Source organism: Monopterus albus, unplaced genomic scaffold (genome assembly GCF_001952655.1).
Source record: "Monopterus albus unplaced genomic scaffold, M_albus_1.0 scaffold172.1, whole genome shotgun sequence".
Taxonomy (NCBI): Eukaryota; Metazoa; Chordata; class Actinopteri; order Synbranchiformes; family Synbranchidae; genus Monopterus; species Monopterus albus.
The window spans coordinates 1,096,380-1,109,342 of NW_018128052.1; the positions used below are offsets into that span (position 1 = coordinate 1,096,380).

Here is a 12,963-nt window from a genome sequence, read left to right on the forward strand (position 1 = left end):
CATTTAAATACATGTCTAAGTATCGTGATGACAACCACCACTAGGCTCCTCCTCCTAAGAGGTCAGAAGTCTGCCACAGGCCTCCAGTCATGGTTGTTTTGTTTTTAGCAGGGCGTATACATGTTGTCAAGAGCACATCAACTCCCATTTACCAGCTGGAGTTTCTCATCCAACTCCGCTAACATGACACCTGTCACATTTATGAAAACAATGAGCATCGACAACAGCAGATAATTCACATTTCAGGTTGGGCTCATGTTCGAGCAGTCCTCATCTAAAATGGATGAGCTCATACTGTACCCGTTTCCTGTCTGAATAATGCAGTGTACTGTCGCCAGCGGTCACCCTGCGACTTGCCTGACTGTATAACATTACAGTATTCCTATTTTCAGAATTGAAGGTAGGGCAAAACATCCCTAAAATTAGCGGGGTGAGTGCTCGGTCTCTACCTCTCCCCTGCAGCAGTGACGTTAATTGCACTATATTTATACTTGAGGAGAGGCCTCATAAAGATCAAGTTTCTGTTAAGCTTGGTGTCCTCAAGTTCATGTGAGCAGAGCAGTGGAAAGCATGTTTGGTATCAAGAACTAAATTATGTGGGCATAGAATCATTTTTCAATATTCTGCTAAGAAAACACTTAGCATGCACTCTAAAGCAACGCGTCTCCCACTCTTTTTACATCTTGCTATTGCAATCATCCAAATGTAAATGCTACCCTTGTAAGCAACAGCACTCCAGCTAAAGAACCACTGACAAATCAAAGCACAGAAAGGGGTTCATTTTCAATTTTCAGATACTTAAACACTTATTTCCCCAAATTAAAATTAATGACAAGTACCGGAACATGTAGCAAAGACAACAAAACTGAGTTCACCCACAAACAAGATCCCGTTGTGATACCGAATTTTATTCAAGTATCTCCAAAACACTTTTGCTCTTGAATTACCAGTTAAATGAATCAGTTGAGAAAAAGAAAGGCAGCGACAGTTCATAGCCTGAATGTGTTGTCTGTTTAGGATTGACAGTGCCTCTAAATGCACAACTTGGTGGTACTTAGCACAGGCAGATATAAAACATTCATGATGAGAAGATAAACAAGAGGCTTTTCAAAATAAGACTAAGACACGGGAACGGCCAGACAGCCATCGGTGCCATTTCTGTGAACTGTATCTGGGGTTAGATGAAGAATTCACTCCAAAACAGAATCCAAACATCATCTTAAGACAATTAAATGACTCTTCCCATGCACACAAACATGAGGGTGTATGCTCTGTTGTTATTACCACAAAAGTCCTAGATACGAAGATGCTTTGTTGACATTGAATTGAATATCTCTGCTGATGGTGACATTACCCAGATGCAGAGGGGATATGGGCACAGTTTAGGGTCTGTCTTGAAACTGTTCATCTGGACATATGCAGAAATTTTGAGAAAATATTCTGTTTATAAATTCAGAAAATACTGATGCATTGTTAATGAAGCAGCCCCAGTCTTTTGAATTCATGGTAAGATAAGCATGTTAAACTGAAGAATAATACCATGGAAAGTCTCTCTCTCAAGTGAATTTATGCTTGAAAATGCTGCCTCTGATTGGAATATTACAAACTGCATAGGTTACAAACACCCGTGTGGAGACTGGGAAGTGTTAGCCTCATCTTCAATCACATACACATCTTTCAAATGACGGCTCTGTGAGCTGTCACCATGTCAGTCTGAAACACCACACAGCCTGAGTTATCTTTAGGTTACTTCTTGTGCTTGTAAATAGAAAGCTAAATCTGTTGCATTTCTTTTTGCCACTAGTTCATCATCTACAACACAATGTAGCTCCATGGCTGATATTTGGCACAGTAATTTCCACACCTTCCCAATACTAAAGCATAGCAGATGGTAAAGAACCAGGCTAAGTTTGGGCTGCAAGTTTGCTCAGACACATCCTTTGTGAGCTGATCTGCAAAACAAGTAAGCTATCATAGTCACTCTTCAATGTCATGCATGTTATTTGGCTAGTTTGATCATATGCTTCCTAAAAATAAAACTAGAGCTGCACGATATATTGTTTTGCAAGCGTGATTCAGATCCCTGTGTGATCTGTCTAACATGACAATGATTCTGCCGTGTTTGCATTAGCAGGGAGATGCCTTGCATCAAACTAAATGCTGACTTCTCCTCGCTAAGCTGCATAACCAATAACCTCAACTAATAACTGCAATGTAATCTATTTCTGCCGCATCTGCTGTTCAACACTAGGTGTACCAGGCAGGCAGAGCAATGTTTGAAAAATAGTTGCAGGAGGGCGCAGAGCATCTTTCACAATGCCAAACAAGTTGGATTTGTTTTTGAATCAGTCTTCTCTTTCTGTCTACATAATGAAACAAAAAGCTTTTGGTTAAAGCACCTTAGTGAGGAAAAGGGAGTGTTTGGTTTGATGCAAGGCGTCCCCTTACTATTGTCATGTGAGACTGAGATTGTACGAGGATCTAAATCACACTCACAAAATGATTTATCATGCAACCCTAACTAAAACCCATCTCTCATACAGTGCAGCCACCACCACACACAAGCACCATCATATTGTAACTCTCTTTTTTAGGGAGAACAACAAAGTGGAACTTAAAGCCTGTATCATGTTGATGTATCACTCAGCTTTATATAGCAGTAGACATGAACAATCCCGTTAAAAGTCTATGTGACTTCATGTTAGAATTAAGCTATGACTGACCAGATCTCAACCAGAAATTTCAGTGCAGAGGGCTGGATGTTTTATTGCTATGGTTTGGTCTGACACAAGCCTGACAGGGCCAGGAGTGAAGCAAAAGTGAGGACAACAGGGTGAGTAGTGCAGGGCCTCCTCATCAGGGAGTAGTGGAAGTTAGTGCAGCTCAATGAAAGCCTCTATCTCCTCGGAGATGAGCCCCCTGTAGGGTAGTCTGTGCTTTTCAATTGCACGCGCCGCCAGGCACTGAAGGGTGATGTAGTTCAGGGGACAGATGGCCGGGTGTCCGCTGCTCTGCTCATCCAACAGCTCATAGGCTGTCTTCCTCTGTGAATTTGTAGCATCAAAGTGAGCGCCAGCCTTTATAAGTAGAGCCATAATCTCTGGACAGTCGTTGTGAGCGGCAATGTGCAGTGGTGTGTTGTTCTCACAGTCACGTGAGTCAACATCTGCGCCACACTCTAGAAGCAGTGCTGCCACTGCCTGCGAGGGGAAGCGGCCCACAGGGTAGCGGCCCACAGACGTGGTTTCCTTGTCTACAGCCATGTGGAGAGGAGTGAAGCCACTCCGACCTCGAGGGTTCAGCTTTAGCAGACGGTACACTGTGTGCTTCTTCTGATGCTCCTGCTCTGGGCTACACTCCAGCTTTTCCAGCAGAAAGATGAGGTGGAGGATGATGGAAATGGCCTTGGTGAATTGAGGAGCTTCTGGAGGGCTGTCACTCTGTACCACAGCTCTCTCTACCTCCTTTACACTTTTCCCCAGCACAGTCATCAGATCATGGAAGGTGATACGTGTTGACAGGGTGCCTTTGGCCCGGTCTTGAAGAACAAAAGAAAAGAGCTCTGCAAAGGACAGGAAACTGGAAGCTGTCATGGGACTGAGAGGGTCTAGGTTACTCTGCTGCATGTCTAAAGCATATTTCCACAGGCTAATGCAACGCTCAAAGTTGCCTGAGTCAGCATACACAGCTCCCCTGTAGCGGATATAATAAGAGGTGTCCGGGTGGGATGGCCCCAGGATGCGCTCTCGAACCAACAAAGCCTGCATCCTCATTTCATCAGGGTCTGTGATCAGAGCTTCCAGCTCCTCTGCAGTGCTCACCTCCTGTGCACAGCCATAGGCAGGGATAGGGGGACCAGGTGGAGGCTTGGCCAGGGATCCAGTTTTGTCACCTGGCTGCCTCACCTCCATGGCCCTTCTCCAGTATCTCATGGCTCCCAAAAGATCCCGTTTTTTGTCCACAAAAGTAGCCCCAAGGAGTTCAAGTGCATCGATGCATTCTTCTCTTGAGGTGCGAGGCTGGTGAGCGAGATACTCCACAATGTTGGTGTGACCTGTTACACTTGCAGCGAGGAGCGGGGTCATTCCATATCCATCCCTCTCCATGCGAGCATTGCACTTTAGCAGCATTTTCATGATGTCTAGACTGCCCGATTCAGCACAGTCGTGGAGGGCAGTGTTTCCTTTCACGCTCTTGCGGTTGACATCTGCACCCCGGTCCAGCAGGAACTTGGCTATCTCCTTGTGGCCCTTGTAGCAGGAGATCATGAGGCAGGTGTGACCGTGGCGGTTGGCGACTTCCATGTCGGCTCTGTGCTCCACCAGGTAGCGGACAATCTCCAGGTGGCCATCAAAGCAGGCAGCTCGGAGCGGCGTAGAGTTCGTTAGTGTTGCGTTGTTGACTGAGGCACCGTGTTTCAGTAGCGTCTTCACCACAGGAGGGAGGGTGCCCGCCTGCCGAAGCCGCCCACAGCGGCGGAGCCCCCTCAATGGTCTCGCCGTCAAAGTTAACCGATCCTCCGAGTTCAACATTTGCTTTACAGTGTTCAAGGAGGTAATCTACAACCTCCAAGTGTCCGTATCGAGAGGCTATCAGCAGAGGTGTGCCTCCCTGAGTTTTCTCTTCGGCTAGAGCCTCCAGCTCCTCAGGAGTTTTGTTGATCAGCAACTTCTGGATAAGTTTCAGCTTACCATCTCTGGCCGCGTTAAAAACCGCCGTCGTTATATCCATTTTACAGGCTCTGTGCTGCCACGCTGGACATCAACCCCATAACCACCAGTTTCTGGAAAAGCTGCCGAGGCTGGTTTTAAATAGCAGAGAGTATGAATCCCACTTTGGACTTTGTTTCACGCTCACAGCTTTCTGCCATTTTGAGCGTTCTATCAAGATGGCGTTTGTGTTATTTGACAGGTCTCCGTTTACGGTGTCAGTGAGGCATTGTGGGTGACGTAGTTTTGATGGAATTCGTAGCTCCATGAGCAAAGTGCGTTTTCCCTTTTAAAGAACTACATTTCCCGTGATGCATGTGGATTGAATGAACTCCCAGCCTATGAGTTTTTTGTTTTGGCTGTTCGGAGCAACAGGGGGCGCCACCGCAAACGGCCAGAGACAACCTTTACAGAATAGGCTATTCTAACTTCAATGGCAAATTTACTTGGCACATAGAAATCATGCGTTACACGATAAAAATTGAAACACGGTTTCTATGGATAGCCGAATGACATGTATATACATGTTATAATAAAATAATGCGTCGTTAACATCTAATTAGAAAATCATACACGGTTATATATTTATTATGCTTTTATTTTAATTGTCTCTGTAGACCTATAGAGTAGGGCTGTATTATTCCAAATATGACTTGAAAATTCAAATAACTTTTGTTAAAGCTGCCACACATTATGGTGAACACATTCATTGTTGTTTTGCTTAATACACTTGGAGGTTGGTTAAAAAAAAAGATTTGCTTATAAAGATGAAGTGTCCTTTTCCAACAAAACTGTAAAGCTGAGATTTTTATCAGTTTGATATTGATGAGTTCTCACTTATTTGTACTGAGGCTCATTTTACAATACACCCTTTATGTTCAAATAACCAAAGAAGTGTCTATTTGTAAGACAAAGTCAGACTTCAGTTCATCTAAATTATACTGTAGCTACAGACCTAAGAAAGCTAAAGAAAAAAGTTCTGCTGAGTATTTTTGCATTTGGCACTGGGACAGTTATCATCATATCCAATGATCATATCTTTAGAGACCTGCTATTAGGCTACAACACCAAGGATATAGGCTTGATGAAATCACAAAAATCAAACACTGAAAGAAGTGACGTTATGTGCATAAATTTAGTGTGGCATGCAGTATACTGAAGCTGCCGAGAGCTGAGCAGTGAAGGATTAGAATATTTTATTAATAAAAGATTAAGCTTACTTTTGTGAAATGAGTAACCCACTAGTGTAATGACATGACACCTGTGCTTGTTGTTAAAATCACAAAGTTCATCCTGTCAGCCCAAGACTAGAAATGTGTCATTCCTCAGTAAATTCAGCACACGCCTAATGACTGTGTCAGAGTTATTACCTTGATAGTATGCTATTGGTCTTTTCACAGCAGTTCTTCATCATTAAAATGAATGATTATTGTTGGATTTGAAAGTGCCTGGATGGCACCTCAAGCATAACTTTGACAAATTCACTGCATTACCTCTATCTGAGCTGCCCTGACTCCTAAACATCTGATAAACATGTCATATAAGACATCACAGTAACAAACTCAGTTAATGACAAAATACTGCTGTATTTTTTAAAGTTCTGTATCATCATAAAATCTAATCTGTTTTTGCAAGATATTGACTGATGCCTGAAAACATGTCATCTATTTCCACAGAACCCTGCCCAAATCATATCACTAAAAAGAGCACAAAGATATATCTTTCATGTGAAGTAACTACTGCTTTAATGTTGGCAGAGTCTGTTGATTATGACTGCTGACTGATGTTTTGCCAAATGATTTGCTTCAAATATTACGAGAAAGCCACTTCTCAATAAATTGCCCGGTTTACACAAGCAGAAATAATTGCTTATTTTCCCCACCAGTTTCATCTATTTGCTGCCAAGGGTGAGGGATATACATATATACTCTGTTGGTAGGCAGAACTATGACACCCAGGGCTGGTCATTAGTCAAATAAAATGAACCAAAAATGGTTTAAAATCTTTATCATTTTTAAGTTTTAGTGAAGTGTCATTCTAATATTTCACCAGCAGAGGGCGCATAAGATCCACACTAAATTGGTCTGTATTACTCAGTCGGACCATACCTGTATGTGTAACATATTAGTGTCACACATGAGTTGTGTTTTGTATTTTTTTAATGTTTTTTACATCTCCTTATATTCATAAGTGCATTCCCCTTTATCAAACACATAAATCAAGATACAACCTGTCTGTACAAGCTTCATGTGGAATGTGTTCCAACATTTGTTTCAGTAGAGCAAGTGAGCCATGATTCTTCCTTCTGTAATCCCTAATAACTCTTTGAGTTTCACTAAAGCACAGCCTGAATAGGAAATGTGATTTTAAAATTAAACTGGGACTTTGAATGCACACAGAGACAATACTGCATGCAGAGAAACAGGATTAGAAGCCTCACAAATGACACTGTGACAGTCTGTGCCTGGCTCGCACGACCTGGCCTCAGGCTTGTTTGCAAACATGGAAAGCTTGGAGAGCAAAGGCGGGTTTATATATTAATTTCCTCAACCTTGCTTTTGATCCTGAGGAACTATTAGAAGACAAAGTCATTAAGAGTGGGAAAAAATGTGTGAATTTAGTATTTTTATTTAAGATGAACAGCATAACACATAACAGCAATTCACATTATCACTACATTCATTAACAGCCAAAATCTAATCCCCAAATATAAATTCTTTGCACAGAGATCATTAATTTAATCAGGATCGTGCAAAAATCACATGTATTACAGCATTAATACAAAAATACAGCTCTAGCTTAAACAAGGTCATCATTGCATCACACCTGATATGATACTGAGCCACATCACAATGAGCATCGGAGAGGACAGCACCTTTTGTAACAGCTAACCTAATGAGAAATACACAAACGAGGACCACAGCTCCACTGGCAACATTGCTAATTTACCGTTAAAGAAATAAAAAACAGTGCTTTGGATGTGTTTATACTGGAGTGGCTTCTGAAAAAGAAGAGCTATTGATGGCAACTTGGTAAAGTGAAATTTCTACAGAGACCTTGGTTTTCTGTTCATTGGTGTGCATAACACAGTGTGCAAATATAACCCCATAGTCGCTGGCATGCTTTCACCTGTCCAGTCTTTATACGATCTTTGAAATGGGCTAGAAAGGTCGCCAGAGAATAAAAGGACCCTCAAGATGTGGAGCTGCTTGACAGGGGCTTCCTAGAGGTCTGCCAGCAGCTCGCTGAGCAGCACCTCCCTTTCTCCTAGAAGCACATCTCTCTTGAGACTGGTACCTTTGTTCAGTACCTTTATCTTCATGGCCAGACTCTTTACTTGTGCCTGAGGCAGTGCATCGAAAAAAAAGTCCTCGTTGAATACCGGATTCCTGCTATTCTTGATGATGGTGCTCCTCTGTTTCTGTTGCTTGCCAGGGTTGAGATACAGCGCTACACAGCAGTTAATGCTTTTAAGGTCCGTCTGCCTATCGTAAAGGGCCTCAGCTACGAGCACGCGCACCCTCAGTCGAGCCGCCTCTGGGTCGTAGTGAGTGATCAGCCTCACTGTCCCCCCCTTGTGGAGGTTGACAGTGTGCTCACGCTGCAGGAGGTCTGACGCTGCGCCCCTTAAGCCACTGCTCTTACTTCCACGGAAGGCAGGAGAGGGAGGGCAGCGCAAGCGGCGGCGCTGCATGTTGGGGCTGTTGTCTGCTGAGCTGCATTCATCAGTGGAAAGAGAACTGTGGCGTGCCAGGGAACGCTTGGCACGGGACATCTGGAGGTAGAGAGAAAAACACAAATAGGATCATCATAATGAGTAAAACTAAAACACTTTAGTAACACAACTGCGGATGACATTTTACCAGCCCATAGGAACAGAAGTCCTCACCTTGGCTTGTGTCTCTTGGGTGATAGAGCGCAGGAGAGAGGCAGAGCGGGAGAGGAGAGGGGAGTTGAAGGGGGACGACTCTGCTGAGGAGCAGGTGTCACTCTCTCCACCACTAAAATAACGATAGGGGTTGGGGTCAGCTGGGGCCAGAAGAGCCCCCCCTTGGGACCGCCTCTGTGAGTTCGGAGAGGTGAGCGGGCTGCTCGGGTCACTGTGGAAAAGGCTCTCCTTACGTCGGGTGTGAGGAGACTCCATCAAGGTGGAGAAGCCATAAGAGGTCTGAGCCTTGGGGACATATGGCAGAGACATTGCAGTCTGTGAGTGAGGATCTGCATTAGTGTTGACTTGAACACTGACTCGGTCCACTGACCCAGCACCTGGCTCATCAGCACTCTCTATTTGGATGATGTGACGGTTGGCTGACTTCTGGAGATTGCGGGAAAAGAGGCGAGGGCTGCAGGGGTTCTTGCTGCTCCGAGCTCTGGGGCTCTGACTACAGATGGCATTGTCAGAAGAGGAGGGTCGCAAGGAGTGCTGAGGGTCCGGGCTCAGGGACTCCTCTGGTGGGCAGCAGATAAGTTTGGGAGGGATGAAGAAATCAGGGATTTTCTCTGGAGTGAGGACATTTGCATAAACAGAAACAGGAATGGCTTCTACTGTCTGTGGGGACGGAGATTGTTTCCCACTGCTTTCCACGGAGCCACGGAGCTTCTCCAATAGCCACATGCCCACTCAGACTCCTCAGTTCACAGTTTCTCTGTAAACAGAAAAGTGATGCATTAACAGGAGACATCCCATCCAACATGAACAAACAGACACAACCAACAGACCTGCATCTTTTTGTTTAAGTCTATTAATGTTATTTCCAATAAGACATAAACTTTAGACCGATTATTTATTGCCTTTAAACATCTGTCTAAACCACTTCAAAAGAATGCAAGCCAAGAAGCAAGTATTTCAAAATTCGAAGCATTTTCAAACGGCATTTTCATAAATGAGGGGTCACTGCGCAAAGTGAGATACAAAAATAACCCTAGGCAATAGGTTTCTCCTATAAACGATTTACTCAAGTGCTACTGAGGTTTGCATTACCTTAAACAAAGTAGTTTTTGCCAAATCAAACTGCAGCTTTTTCCAAGTTCAAATTAAAACCACTTAAGTAATCTGAATTTTAATTACTCAAAATCGTTTGAAAAAGGCGCAAAGGAGAGTAAATAACTTTCTCTCCTCCACCAAAGCTACATTAACAACCGTGGCGACGCACATTTACATCAAATATATACCTACCTGTTACCTGTATAACTCGTTTCCTTCGAAACGTGATCGCCGCCGTGCGCTGGTCTGCGCTTTCTCCCAGCTCTCTGTGCGTAAAAGGTACTAAGCTATCCCGTTAGTCGGAGTCCAAAACGCCGCCAGCTGGAAAAGACTGCTACATCACACACTCTCGCTTTATATGATGGGGTCTCTGACTTCTGAGCCAATGAGAGGGTTGTGAAACCTTCCCATGGTGTTAACCAAAAAAAAAAGAAAAGAAACTAAACTACTCCCTGAGCAGGCACGAGGGGGGAAACAATTTGATTTGAAGGCTGCTGTTTCATCACCCACAAAGTATTACAAATTATTGTATGTGGGCTTCGTATCTCCTGCCTCATTGGTTTTAAAGAGAACACTACTGTGATTTCATGTGGCGTTCACGTGATTTCTCTTCTGTATTGTTGTCAAACAGCGCACTTGTCCCTATTACACAACAAACACCTTAACTGGACTTCCTAGTGGCAAACCTATGATGATGTGCACTGACAATATGCTGTGCTGACACCACCATCTGTACTCATTTGCCAGTAATATAAAAAAAGAGAAAAAGTCTTTATACTGAGAGGGTTTTTAAACAAAGTGGACAAAAGTAAACACACCATGACAAAGAAGAATTTAACCACAATCTTAAACCAAGCTGGGGAGTCTTATCAATTTGAGCATGTTTTTATACTTTTCTGCTCTGTGATCTGCCAAGATCATTACAGCTTGTAGCCTACCAACTGGAGCAAATAAAATGATCTCACATCATGCCTGTAATTGTTGTGAGTTGTTGTGGAATAGTTTAAAATACCAGTGTTTGTCTATAATCTTCTCATGGATATGTCAGTGGCTTTACCAGGCAATGCCCCCTGTTGTGCCCACAGATCCACAGACGCTCTGCTTGCTGTAGTTGCCAAAACCAGACCTGCAGTGAAGCTGCTGTCTATAGTTTTGGACCCAAATCCAGGAACAGTCTCTCTGTTGAGCTGAGGACAACAACATCAAGTGAGGTGTAAGCAGCTGGTAAAACCCATGCTGTAAGAAGTCCTATAATCTATAATGTACCATTTAGAGCTGAAACAACTTGTCATTTAACTGAGCTGGTTTATGCTATGTGACATTTAACCTAATATCTGAGCATTTTTCAGTAATATTTTATATTCATCAAGAAAATAATGCACTGATAATAAAAGCCATCTTACTTAAATCATAATAGTCCTCTGCCATTCTTTTTAAGTTCCTCTTTCTTTCTGGCAGTTTCCTAAAACCATTATTTCATTCATTTCTTTGCAACACCTGCTTAGTGTCAGGATAAACCTGACCAAAGTAGAAGTAATATAGCCCGATGAATTGTCTTTGTTTTCTATTTGGACTGGTTTCTATTTGGAGAAGTCAAAAAATGCATTCAACCCACGGTGTCTTTTGCCAGGTGTTAAACATGGAGGTGGATCTGTCATGGTATGAGCAGCCATCTCGTAGGAGTCATTTGGACCAGTCAAAGACGTGCAGGGTTTTAAAAACAGCCACCAAATGTGAGGCAGTTTCACTGGACCAGTTGCACCCTGCTGGAACTGAAGAGACCCTTCATGATAGAAATACTCCATATTTACATCCTGCCACACCTGGCTGAGCATTTCTATTATTTGTATTTATTGATTTTTGTTATTTTTTTCCAACTTCTGTGTGTTTACTGAACTCTGTAGATATTTGCATATTAAAGGTTAGGCAAGAATAAGCAGAAATATATATGACAGGACCATGAAAATATAAAGACGCATAGGCTTTTTTTAAATAAAAGGTATCCACGTGCGACTCAAAGGACAGTTTTGTCAATAAGCGTGGCCAGATAATTATACTGCTGTACCAACTTGAACATTAATAACTGCAGGGAATATAGCTGATTGATTTTTTTTTTAAATCAATCATTATCTCTTTAGTTGTGGACACATTGATGTTCAGAAAGGACGACCTGCACCGGTTTGTAAAACCAGTCAATAGGACCATGATCCTGGTCATCACTGTTCAGCAGAGACACTATAAGTTGTCTGTGAATTAAATAATATGACACCTTATTTCTACTCTAAGCAGAACTATTTGTGAATTATTTACTGTACAAAATAATGACAAAAATATATTACCTGAGACACCCAAAAATAACACTTCACTGGCCGTAGTCAACCTAATTAAGCTTGAGTGGCTCAGCAGGTGTGTGATCCTCTCAGTTGTAATTGCTACCAGTGGTGGCTCAGCTAATAGTTTTGCAAACCAGATCCATTCATGCTATTTTTTTTTTCAATATAAATTTTAGTCAATTATAGATTAGCAGTGAGCCATTCCATTAGTACATCAGGGATATGATGGTGGTGTAGCCATCCATTTAGACATTCAGCTACTTTCTATTGTTGTTACAAAGGAATGCTTATCTCACTTTCCTTTAAACTAACTACAGAAATGTACTTTAACAAGACTAAACTCTAAAGGCAGGAGCCACGTGAGGCTGTAATTCTTATTACATGCTAAAAACCAATGCATGGATGAAAATGAGTGGGCAACTTTGCTATTCCTAGCTCTTTAGCTATAGTGAAGCAAAACTCTTAAGGATATAGCAAACAACAAAACAAAACAAAACCCCACAACTCTGATTTATAAATGAGAATAAGGCCACATTTCAGATTCACCTTGTCAGACTATTGAGAAATGCAACTTTTCTTGATAGAAAATGTATTTTTGTCAGCCTCGGCTGTACTTAGGCTCAGTTGACATTAATTATATTATTTTTGAAGGTTTAACACAAACATTATATTTTAGTTTAAACTGTCAAACAACCGAATCTTGTAAAACCTAATTGGGCTGTTTCCTGACGTGCACTACTTGCAATAGTGCTGCACTTATGCACCCAGTCTCAACCCAAAACTGACAGACCCTAGACTATGTGAAATAAGTAAGTAGGCAGAGATGACTGCTGGTCACAGTTTATTCTTAACTTGCACATCAAATTGTCAGATACACCAAGTGCCACACAACATGAATATCACCTTATTATCTGCAGCGTTGGGGAGTAGTGAACTA

The 12,963-nt window shown here is 42.5% G+C and overlaps 2 protein-coding genes across 3 annotated transcripts; both read right to left on the minus strand.

The window, feature by feature from the left end:
* Positions 1 to 2,434: 2,434 nt before the first annotated feature.
* fem1a (fem-1 homolog a) lies at positions 2,435 to 4,942 on the minus strand. The gene is given in 2 exon segments (XM_020616253.1): positions 2,435 to 4,442; positions 4,444 to 4,942. Coding segments are annotated over 2 exon segments (1,857 nt in total). The 5' UTR covers positions 4,732 to 4,942; the 3' UTR covers positions 2,435 to 2,873.
* A 2,376-nt stretch (positions 4,943 to 7,318) lies between these two features.
* Positions 7,319 to 10,436, minus strand: LOC109969327 (C2 calcium-dependent domain-containing protein 4C-like). Of its 2 annotated transcripts, none has more exons than XM_020616141.1 (3): positions 9,893 to 10,436; positions 8,599 to 9,355; positions 7,319 to 8,484 (listed from the first exon to the last, which is right to left on the minus strand). In XM_020616141.1, the coding sequence occupies exons 2-3, from the start codon at positions 9,322 to 9,324 to the stop codon at positions 7,933 to 7,935; spliced, it is 1,278 nt and encodes a 425-aa protein (XP_020471797.1). In that variant the 5' UTR covers positions 9,325 to 9,355; positions 9,893 to 10,436; the 3' UTR covers positions 7,319 to 7,932. The 2 variants fall into 2 exon arrangements, with proteins under 2 accessions (XP_020471797.1, XP_020471796.1); XM_020616140.1 differs by having other exon boundaries at positions 7,320 to 8,484; positions 9,886 to 10,435.
* Between the last annotated feature and the right edge of the window lie 2,527 nt (positions 10,437 to 12,963).

Excerpts from the sequence above, each read along its gene's own strand:
- LOC109969327 (XM_020616141.1), bottom strand. The coding sequence starts at position 9,324 with ATGTGGCTATTGGAGAAGCTCCGTGGCTCCGTGGAAAGCAGTGGGAAA. Across the intron at positions 8,485-8,598 it reads CCCAAGAGACACAAGCCAAG|ATGTCCCGTGCCAAGCGTTC; the intron begins GTGAGGACTTCT and ends CTCTACCTCCAG.